Source organism: Alternaria ethzedia, assembly GCF_023757985.1.
Source record: "Alternaria ethzedia strain BMP 0044 chromosome Unknown scaffold_70, whole genome shotgun sequence".
NCBI classification, from domain to species: domain Eukaryota; kingdom Fungi; phylum Ascomycota; class Dothideomycetes; order Pleosporales; family Pleosporaceae; genus Alternaria; species Alternaria ethzedia.
Window position 1 is genome coordinate 17,406 of NW_026056263.1, and position 11,266 is coordinate 28,671.

At 52.2% G+C, this 11,266-nt stretch overlaps 3 protein-coding genes across 3 annotated transcripts; 2 read left to right on the forward strand and 1 right to left on the reverse strand.

Moving 5' to 3' along the window:
* Positions 1-406: 406 nt before the first annotated feature.
* On the forward strand, positions 407-2,610 carry J4E87_011075 (uncharacterized protein; the record flags this gene model as incomplete). Its single annotated transcript, XM_049382640.1, has 2 exons — positions 407-1,762; positions 1,822-2,610. 2 exons carry the CDS (start codon positions 407-409, stop codon positions 2,608-2,610), a joined length of 2,145 nt encoding a protein of 714 aa, XP_049227625.1.
* Positions 2,611-2,969: 359 nt separating this feature from the next.
* J4E87_011076 (uncharacterized protein) lies at positions 2,970-3,663 on the reverse strand (the record flags this gene model as incomplete). The annotated part of the gene is made up of 3 exons (XM_049382641.1): positions 2,970-3,239; positions 3,435-3,567; positions 3,626-3,663. The coding sequence occupies 3 exons, from the start codon at positions 3,661-3,663 to the stop codon at positions 2,970-2,972; spliced, it is 441 nt and encodes a 146-aa protein (XP_049227626.1).
* Positions 3,664-4,319: 656 nt separating this feature from the next.
* RLP24 (ATPase-activating ribosome biosynthesis protein) lies at positions 4,320-4,994 on the forward strand (the record flags this gene model as incomplete). The annotated part of the gene is made up of 2 exons (XM_049382642.1): positions 4,320-4,383; positions 4,432-4,994. The coding sequence occupies 2 exons, from the start codon at positions 4,320-4,322 to the stop codon at positions 4,992-4,994; spliced, it is 627 nt and encodes a 208-aa protein (XP_049227627.1).
* Positions 4,995-11,266: the final 6,272 nt, after the last annotated feature.

The window sequence follows — 11,266 nt, forward strand, 5'->3', positions numbered from 1 at the left end:
TCCACCAAAGACACTTTGTCTTGGGTAGCATCGCGTACATACAGTGTTGCCTGCCTCATCCGACTTAGGCTTTTCGCCCCCATATCAGACGGGAACATTCATCTAGTCCTCGAAACCGAAATGTCACCCTGCAGACTACCGGGGTGATTTCATTGACGATATTCATAGTCCGGTTTTGGCTGAGAATCCTGGTGCTGCGTTGAGGCGGCGAGAGGGCATCTCGACATCTGGACGCCTGATCATCAACCGCCTTTGGCTGAGTCTTCTCCCGTTTCTTCCGAAGCTTCGCTTGCTTGTTCATAGTCTATGGGCCTAGTTCACACGCTCGCAACGTTGGTCATTCGCCCTACGCCTCACGCTCACTCTTCATTCATGTCTCTCGTTTAGTCCGGTGACACCAACCGACATGATTATCAAGTTGATCTTGGGCCTCTCGGTCCTGATCAGCTCGACGAATGGCTACGTTGCACACCACGCACACCATGGAAGACATGCCAGAAGCGCAAGACTATATCAACGTTCAGAAGCTGCCTCATCTGTCAACTCGTCATCCTCACCGACACCGCCTATTCTTCGCAAGCGGGATGATGATCCAAGCAGTATGGAGTGGATCAAACGCTGGGCAGCCATTGGCGATAGCTACACAGCCGGCATCGGTGCTGGAAGACCTCTCGGCCACAGGATCACTGCGGACGAGGTAGCTATCAGAGTGCCTAGTGGGCTGGAAGAGGTTCGAGACAACTGGAAGTGTTCCAGATATGACATGGCATACCCCAAGGTCATAGAGGCACAGTTTGGTGCCCACATCGAAAAGGACGGCGGCTTCCAATACCTCGCCTGCAGCGGCGATCGTTCTGAACAAATCTACCAGCAGGCGCAGGCCCTAGAGGGCAAGCTCGACTTTGTCACTTTCACTTCCGGCGGAAACGACCTTTGTCTCGCCAAGATGATTGCAGATTGCATCATGCTGCCCTACGGCAAGACATCCGCCTGCGAGACCGTCATCGCAAAGGCCCAGGAAAATGCCAAGAATATTATCACCGACAACATCTTTCAGATTCTGGAAGCCCTCGACGAGAAGATGAACGAGGACGGTATCGTCGTCGTGAACAGTTATGCTCAATTCTTCGACACTCAGGAAGACAACTGCGATCGCCAGTCGTGGGACTTCTTCTGGTTCCTCCCATTGGGTTCCTCGTACCGAGCTCTCACTATCGAACGTCGCCACGTCTTCAATCAGCTGGTGCTTGACATCAACCAGGCGATTCGCGACGCCGTTGACAAAGCCGCCAAGAGTGACAAGATCAAGTACAAGGTTGGCTACGCTGATTGGGATTACTGGGTCTCGAATGAGGTGGACGCCCGAATGTGCTCGCCGAGTAGCAATGGCGACTATCCAGATCCAAAGCAACCGAACATGCACTTCATCAAGCCCGACACGCACCCTTGGGATGAATGGCAAAATGATTTTGAGCGGTCGGAGCTACGCAAGCGCGACATGGATCTCGAGGAGATACTAAACTCGACCAGGCTCTCCAACTCGGAGAAACGCCAGGTGAATCGCATCAAAGCGATGATGGAGGCTCGCGATCGAAACCTCGAACGTACTCTCTACGACTCCATCCTTTACAAGTCACCTGATCCACGTGCTGCCGTCAAGCACAAGCTTGACGCCCGGGCTCCCTCACCACCAGGCTGCCCTGGGGATGGTGGCTTTGATATGACCTTTGGCATGGGCATGCCCGACACGATTGGCCGTAACGTAAGTACTAGCTGCATCTAGTCACAAATATGCCAAGTTTCCTTGACTGACATTCGCAGTTCCATCCCAACGAAGCCGGCCACCTGACCATAGCTTCCTTCGCTCTCTCAGAACTCATGGACCTGCGCGCCATCGTTCTGGGCGCCGACTCACCTGCCTGCACCGCGGTCAAAGACGAATTCACATGTTTTTCCAAGACAGGGAGCAAATTCTACGTCAGTGGCAACCGCACCAATGAGAACTACGAAGAGTTCTGCAAGGAAGTTCAAGATAAGCATGACAAAAATAAGATCAACTGGAGTTACTCCAAGACCTACGACGAAGGCACACCAGAACAGCACGACTACGTCGTCACCCTCAGCAATGGTGTTTCGGGATTCGACAAGGACGAGTGCGTGGACTCAATGAAGAAGATCATGAACTCATGCGACACATCCGACAACCCCATGAACTGGAAGGGTGGTGGTAGATACATTCGCAGCGGCGGAGACTACAAGTACGAGCTCAACCCCCGCCGCAGTAACCGCCCGTGGCCGCCGCCAAAAGCGCCATATGGTCGCTGCGAGGGCTGGTATAAGGGGACTCACGGACGCTACAAGGTCGAGGGTGCTGGCTTCTCGACCTGGGATTACGGAAAAGATACTCTTCGGCCTAACATGAATGGCTGCTATGGTCTTGGTACATCCTTTTGGAAGTTCGAGTACTTTGACAATCCGGCTGATCATGATGGGCACGAGTGGTATGCGACGTTTAGTACGCCGATTTGGGTACGTGCGAGATGTTGGGCGAACAACAAGATTGTCAAGGCGGCGGGTGGATGGACGAATGGGTGCAAGGGTAATGACTGAGGTGTTTCTTCGCGCTTTGTATATACCATCAAATGACACCAGCGCTAGCTTAGTGAAGTTCTCAAGGCGGGCTATCATGAGCGCTTCCGAACTCTGGCCCAACTTTCCACACTTCTTCACATTCTCCAACACTACATTACATGACGAGCTACCCCCAGCTTCCTCATTTCATGCGATTCACATGCGAAAAGACAAACGGGATAGAGAAGTTTACACCAATCCAGGAAAATGCTAAACACCCTAGAGCGTACGTTGACGTTAGGTCACCTATTTTGTAAGTTTCTGTTTTGATGTAGTCTGCAAACCGGTCCAGCGTTCTTCTTGTGCGAGCTGATTTTCCAATTCCAGTACCTACCATCCTAATCACTATCCGAATCAAGTTCCATATCCGACGATACCTCCACCGCAGGCTCTCGTTCTTGCTCATTCCCAGATCCCGCTTCTGGCTCGGACTTCGATTCTTGCTCGTGATCGTATGTGTATTCCTCCTTAACGTACGCGATCCTGTTCCGCACCGTTTGCTCCCTGTCTTTGAGTTTCTCGATGAAGTCGTCATGTCCCTCGTCAGCGTCGTTGCCGTATTCATCGCGCGCCTCTTCACGACTGTAATGAAATGTGAAGAGGTACACCTATCCGTCACAGTCAGCAAAGTTGGGGTTCACCATGTTCATACAACATGGACAGAACAAAACAATATTGAGAGTCGTAAATCGCTAATCATATTCAGTCCAACGCCATGCTGATGCTGAGAATCATGCCGTGATATAGTACAAAGTCTTGGTATACACATCATCCACCTCTTGCCCATGGAATTATCCCTTGACCTCCTTCTCGAGTAGTTCCTTCGCTTCGTTGACCTTGGTGGCAAGGTAGGGGCTACCGCCGCGATCGGGATGGTTGAGAAGCATAAGCGATCGGTGCTTCTTTCGTAATAGTTCTTTGGTAATGCCGCGTTCGCTGAGAATCGTCAGTTCATAAGGCTCTTCGTAGAGGGTAATATATGCGGGAGACGTACGGCATCTCTAGTATGAGAGCAGCTTCTCTCCGTGTCATCTTGGGCTCAAAGCCGCCTTTGTAGTATCCGCGTCCTAGCGCTCCGGCTCCACCGCCTGATCTCCGTAATGCCACGAGTGCTGCGCGACCCTATTCATACCCGTCAGTATACCTGTTTATCAGATATCATGTTCCGACAGTTCCCAATACAGTCTACCCGGAAACATGACTAAGTGAATTGGAAGCCGTACGAAGAAAGCAGTGGCACCTGCGCCCAATATCCAAACCCAAGCAGACATCTTGTCGCACTTTCCGAGCTCAACTATGCGATATTGGCTTACGAGTTCCGGCAGGGTAGAAGTCGCGATGCGAGCACGAGATACGTCAGATGGCGATGCTTAGATGAATGGCGGCGGCGAGGTGGTCAGAAGGAAATTTGCGGAGGTGCCTCGGTCGAGAAGCATCGCAATTGGCGGGCCAGAATGGCAGGTGGGTTGGCATGCACGGGCCACCCAAAATTTCGAGCCGGCGAACTTCTCGAACCTCAACCTCCACACCTTTACACAACACCCGCCTCACCACCGCCAACTAAGTGAAGCGTGGTCGATTCTATATATCCCGATATCAGCCCGTGCTGCCGACTACCGCGACGCGAAAAGGCGCATACCTAACCACGACAAGAACGAGCGCGATCGCATTCGCGCCACGACGATAACATGAGAATCGAGACTTGCTACTTCTGCTCTTCGCCGGTGTACCCGTCCAAGGGTATAACCTTTGGTATGCATAAACAATTACACCTCAAAGAAATCCCTGCTGACTCATCAGTGCGCAACGATGCAAAGGCCTTCCGATTCTGCAAGAGCAAATGCCACAAGAACTTCAAAATGAAGCGCAACCCCCGCAAGCTGGCCTGGACCAAATCCTTCCGCCGCGCGCACAACAAGGAAATGACTGTCGACTCAACCCTCACCTTCGCCCAGCGCCGCAACGTGCCCGTGCGATACAACCGCGACCTCATCCAAACCACCCTCAAGGCCATGGGCCGTGTATCCGAGATCCGGCAGAGGAGAGAGCGCGCATTCTACAAGGCGCGCATGCGTGGCAACAAGCAGAGGCAGCGTGAGGAGGACAGGAAGTTGGTTGAGGAGAACCAGCACTTGCTGCCGCCGAGCGAGAGGTTCGCCAAGGAGGAGGTTGAGCAGGAGGAGATGGAGGTTGATGTGCAGAAGGTCAAGGAGAAGGTCGCGGCTAGGAGGAAGGAGCTTGAGGCTGAGGAGAGCGAGCTCAGTGAGCTCGAGGAGGAGCTGCCCAAGCAGAAGACCAAGACGAAGAAGATGCTGAAGAGGAAGGTTGGTGGCGGCGTTGAGGCTATGGATGTTGACGAGTAGGACTGGCAATTTGTATCTCCCGCGATATAACTGGACTGTTCGGCATTCTTTGGACGATCTTCCCACAAGGTCACGGAGTTTGGCGTCTCACTTATGGTAGATTACGGACATGATTTCGATACCACAGCAAAAGCATCTTTCCATACCAAAAGCTCACGGTCGAGTGTACATTGATGTAGCATGTACTTTGTGTGTGCCTCGTTGTGCGCCCTGCGCCAGGGTTCTCAACAAACAGTCGTCAGCCTCACGTTGAACACTATCCTGAAAACTCTCAACTTTCGGGTGTGGTAAAAGACGTATGAGTCAACCCACAATGAATGAACAGTGACAGTGCTGCCATCCTCAAGTATCTCTCACCTCACCTCTCCTTCTCCACTGGTCATCACGTTGGCGGAGTTTGGAATGTTGTCTGCAGTCATTGTCTGGTGATACATCTTCTTTGAAGTCGGCACGATCGCTTGTAAGCTCATTCCCACGCAAACATGATGTGGCTGTGCTTGATGGATTCCAGCGTCACCGGAAAGTGCGTCCCAAGTGGGCCGAAGTGGGATTAGCGTCCGTGCGCTAGATCGAGCGCGTCGTGCGCGTCAAGGTCACCACTCCCCGGGGCCCGGTTCTCGTCCTAAAACTATCTGTTATCACAACATTCCGACCCTCCATCTTCACTTGACTCGCCAGATTCATCATCGTGTTCTTTAGGTGGATATGCATTAATTCCGACATTACGATGAAGTCTGTTGATAGGCTTGCTGGCCGTTTACCCAGCCATCGTCGCTGCACAGCCTTGCACCACGAAGCCTTACCGTGTTGAGAGGACCACAGCTGCACCAATGAGTAACGAGTCTCCAAGCCGCCTTCAGGCGTGACTCCAACACCTGTTCCGCTGCAGCGAAGCGAGTCCCTGGCCGCCGCGCTTCGTTGCACTCTTATCTCGCCTGTCTCACCCTCTTCACAGCAAGCGCTCTACGGCTCCTTCTCCCACAATATTTCATTTCATTCTTTTGTTGGTACCACTTGTTTTGCATGTTGCGAGGCTACTGCTGTTATGCGGTTACTCCATCGCCTGCCGGGGTCCGACCAATTCGACTTGGTTGAGCGATTCGGCGAGAAAATCCCGCCTTACGCCATCCTCTCGCATACCTGGGGTTCCAACGAGGATGAAGTCACGTTCTCGCAATTACAAGAACACCAGGCGAAAAGTATTCCTGGATATAGCAAGCTCATCTTTTGCTCAGAACAGGCTACGAAAGACGGTCTCGAATTTTTCTGGGTTGACACATGCTGCATTGACAAGAACAGTAGCACCGAATTGACGGAAGCACTTAATTCTATGTTTAAGTGGTACAAGCAGGCGGAGAAATGCTATGTCCTCCTATCCGATGTAACCGTCGAGGGCCCGGTCAAGGATATCACTCAGAGACAATGGGCACACATGTTCCACAGCAGCAGATGGTTCCAGCGGGGATGGACGCTGCAAGAACTGCTTGCGCCAAAATTTGTCGAGTTTTTCTCGGGGACTGGCGCGCGTCTTGGAGACAAGGTCACACTGCTGGAGGCTCTCCACTTTAGGACAAAGGTGCCAGTCCCAGCACTCCAAGGCTGTTCGCTGTCACAATATAGCATTGACGAACGCATGTCATGGATGGAGGGACGTCAAACGAAAAGAGAGGAGGATGCGGCATACTCTCTTCTAGGTTTATTGGGCATCCACATGTCGCTTCTGTACGGCGAGGGACGTGAGGCGGCACTGACACGGTTGCGGAGAAAAGCAGAACGTTCACTGAAAAGTAAAGCGTCGACGAAGCCATGTCCGCCGCGTCCATGGACCGTTCCCTTTCCGCGTAATGGAGCTTTCATCGACCGCGATTATCTAGCGGAGGTGTGTCACAGATGCTCTCAGCCTGCTGGTTCTGCAACCCTGCTTGGCCCTCGAGGTGTTGGGTAAATACTACTGTCTTTATTATGTCACAAATGACTGATTTGAAGTCCAGAAAGACACAAATCGCCATCGAATACGCCTACCTAGTCCGTGAGCAGATGCCATCGAGATGGATCTTTTGGATCAACGCAGCGACGCGAGCTACTTTCGAAGAAGATTACTGCGCGATTGCCAACGTAGTAAAAATGAAACACTACGACAATCCTAGGGTTGACATCATGTCACTCGTCCGGAGCTGGCTGTGCGATGGTTCCAAAACTAGACAGTGGACCATGTTGGTGGATGGTGCTGATGATATAGACGTGTTCTTCTCTCGCCGTCCATTGCAAGAACATACCCCAGCCAGCTCGCACTTACGCTGGCGTCTACTTTCTAACTTTCTCCCACAAGTCCCCAATGGGTCAATACTTGTTACATCCCGAGGCCGGGAGGTCACACAAGGACTCAAGGACCTGCTTTCAAGCAACGCGATTATCGAAGTTGCAGTAATGAACACAGATGAGGCATTGGCTAGTGTTGGGAAGCAACTGGGCTCTCTAGCGTATAGAGACCAAGCTTTACGACTTTTAGATATCCTTGGCTCTACGCCGCTCGCTGTCAGGGAGGCAGCTGCGTTCATAAACAACCGCAAAATGGGAACAAAGTCATCTTACCAACCGGACGAAGCCCTCGGGAGTAACATCAGCCATACATCCTCACTACACGAGGTTCAAGATGCTACGGCGCAAACGTTAGAACCAAATTCCGAGAACGCAATGGTCGACCCCAACTCGGGCCTATCCATGATTGTGCACCGTCTTCACACAGCTATCGAGGATTTGCATGACCTTTTGCCCGCAATACGAGCTGTGCAGCCTGGGCACAGGGTCACGAACACCTCTTTGTTGAATATTAGCCCGCTGCCTGCAGATCAGCGCGAGCCTACCTTATCCATTGCTCAAACTTCGCAGACTAAGTCCACTGACATGTCTTTCGCTAGCAAACCAACCGACATTGCATCAATCGTTGCAGGTACCAATGGCTTGATGCAGTTGGATCTATCGATGTCAGATCTGGCTTTGCTTATTGATCAAGGCACGAAAATTGGCAGCTTTGCTCACGCTAGGGCCACTAGTCGGAATCGATTCCAAAGGGGAGAATGGGATATTGATCTTTTCCAGCACAAGGACGACAGGAACGACTCCCTCGTCAGAAGGCCCGGTCTTGTGGACGTAATTGAAATGGAAAGGAGATGGCCAAGCTTGAGATTTGTTCAACACAATAGTCGGATCGAAAAACAACCCCATGAGGAGGCGCCGGACAAGTGGGACAGCTTCACTTGGGTCATGGTGGCAATTGTTTCGGCATTGGACGAGTGTATGCCCTCTTCAGGACTTCAGGACCTTCTTTTTCGTGTGTTCAACACGATAGTAGATCGCCACGTCGACATGTCGCCCTTTATGAGCTTCCACTTGAAGAAACTTGTCGAGTCGTGGAGATCTTTCGGGTGCACCAGAGAGATAGCATTCGCAATCAAGCGGAAAATGCGTCAGAGTTGGTCGGAAAACCCCGTCGGTCAGGGGCCTCTCAGCCCAGTTCCCCAGCTGAATGACGCGGAAACACAAGACGCGGAGAACATGCTTGTTTGGCTTTTCAATGGGGACATGTCAGTATGCAATGTCTTGTCTCCAATTACATTTTCCTTGGCTGAGGCTTGGAGAGAGGTAAAGCTCGACTTGTGCACTGACGGAAACCCTTCGCATGAATCGCAAGCCTGCATTACATATCATCCCCAAGGTCATTTGATTGGGTCACAGAAAGTCGACCTAGGTTTAGCTGCGGACGAAACACGTACCGAGCCCTACCTTATATCCTGGCCTCAGGACAAGCCTCAGTCAATGATCCACTCGCTTGGGGTCGGAACTCCATTGGAGAACATGATGTTTCATGCATGGCAATGCGGTTCGGAAGCTGCTGATAGTTTGACTTTGATCGCGAAGGCGGACGCACCGTATCATGCTGGAATGGAGGTATACTACACCCTCGAGGTACCTGTTGATGCACGAGCGTCTTTTCAGTCCGCTCCGCACATTGGCATGCTTGCCGACCAAGGCTTTCCCACAGACAGCAACCAAATACAAAAGACCCTTGAGTGGATCCTTGAAGGAGAGTCGACAGAGAGCTTACGATGGCTCCAGAGCCACGTTGCAAACGACTACCTACTGCGGATAGAAAGCTCGTCCGCGGCGATTGATCAAGCGAACGACCACCGACTACAGGATGACTGCAGGTCCTCGTCATCCCATAAAGCTCATGAGACCATCTTCTTCAAATACCAGGCTTTTCTTCTTGGTTTCTACTATCAATTGTTGAAACAAGTCTTGTCATTCGAATTGGTCGAATCTCGATCTTCATTTCACAGCATATGGAGTACAGACTGCACGACTCTCCTGGCATTGTGCACCCAGCTTGGTCACTATTTGAGAAGCGATGGTAGGGTCAGCCGTGCTCACATAATATACGTGCTTGCAGCAATGTACAACGGCCGTCGCAAGATGTTCAATACATGCTCAGCACCTCACAGACTAATCGGTGTTCTCGGTTCTACTTCGGTATTAGCGCTACCTCTCATACGTGCTACGGACGATCCAAAGGAACTAGGACAAATCGCCGTCGTCGATCTTCCAATCAGACATCAAGGCGTCGATAACACTGAAGGCGATTTGATGGCAGGAATTGGGGGAGGGCTACGTTTCAAACCCTGGTTTGGTGAATACTTGTGGCCCCACCCCACGATACAAGCAGCTGGCCCAACGGAGATTTGGAGTGTCCACCCGTACATGAGCCTGGCTATAGATAAAAGCGGCATCAGTGGCGTAGTCATGGCAGCTCGATGTGGTAAGAGACTTGTGGGGTGGTTCAATCCAGTAGCTGCCGATACTTCGTTCCTGAGCTCGGCTTACATCAAAGAGTCTCATAGCAAAGAGGAGGTTGTTGCATTCGAGATGAAGGACGAAAATTGGCAAGCTGGCGAGGCTCTACTGCCAGACTCATTGAACGCTTTCGGCGCTGTACGCTCTCACAAATCGCCCGACTTGCGTTACGCCGCTACCGGTTTTTATGCTGAGAGAGGTGTGGAACTAGCCATCGCTCAATCCGCTAACGAGTTCTCTGGGGCGTTCGATAGATTGCAAGCACAAGACGGAGGCATGCTCATCGCGTGATCAACACCGGTTTCTTGCTTTGTCTCTTCCTGTCTCCAGCGATTTACAATCGACTTCCCTTCGTAACCTTCACAATAAACCCCAGGCGCGGGAAATGGATTCTGACATCCAACTCGGCCTTCTCATCCGGCTTGATGACAACCTCCTCACTTCCAATCTTCACCAACGTACCCTTCGTAGGGTTACCGCGCCCAGTGTCATCTGGCACAACACTCACACCCACCCCCGGTACCATCCCTCTCCTCGTGTCAAGCGCCTCATGCGGCGCAACCGCCGTAGGAACCAGCAGCTCTCCGTCGCCTAGCAAAGGCGTCCGTCTCAGCGCCTCCTTCCACCGCATATCGCCTTCCTTCACTGTTACCTGCGTATCAGGCAGCCCATCAATATATCGCTCAAACGCACCGAACCACCTCATCAACCCCGGAAACCTCTCCGCATTAAACACCACCCCCACAACATCCTCCTCCCCATCCGTATCCCTCGCCCCACCCCCACTCAGATCCCCAATCCCCCTCCCAGCCCCAATATCCATACCCCACCGTAACTGATAGTACAAACTCAAATCCGCCAAACTTGGCGTCTGCGTCGGCATCGCCCACGTCCCGTTTTTAAACATCGGTTCCAGCATTGAGAGGTGCATATCCAGAAGCGAAAGGTTATCTGGGATTTTCGCTTGCAGCTTTTCGGGCTGGATAGGGTGCCCGATTAGTTGGGCGCGGTCTTTACCGAAATTCGAGGACCAGACGGAGGGGGGGATGAATCCTGTGGTCGTGCGGAAGAGGGGTTTCTGTGTTGAATCAGCACATGATCATCACATCTTCCCCTTCCCTTCCCTTCCCCTCTTCCCCTCCTTTTCCCCGTTCAAAACAAAGCAGAACCAACAACTTACATCCGTCCAAAACCCCGCAAACCCCCTCGCCATCGCCCTATACTTCCACTCTGCAACCCCCAAACCCTTTGCTTCCGGATACATAGTACCCCAGCCGTCAGCCGCGGAGAAGAAATGCTCCAAAGCTTCGATGATGAGCGAGGTGTCGCAGTAGATGTGTCGGCCTATTGCTAGGATGGGGATGCGGCGGTATTGAAGGCCGAAGGTTGAGGTTATGAGGGGGCGGGGGAGCATGGAGGGG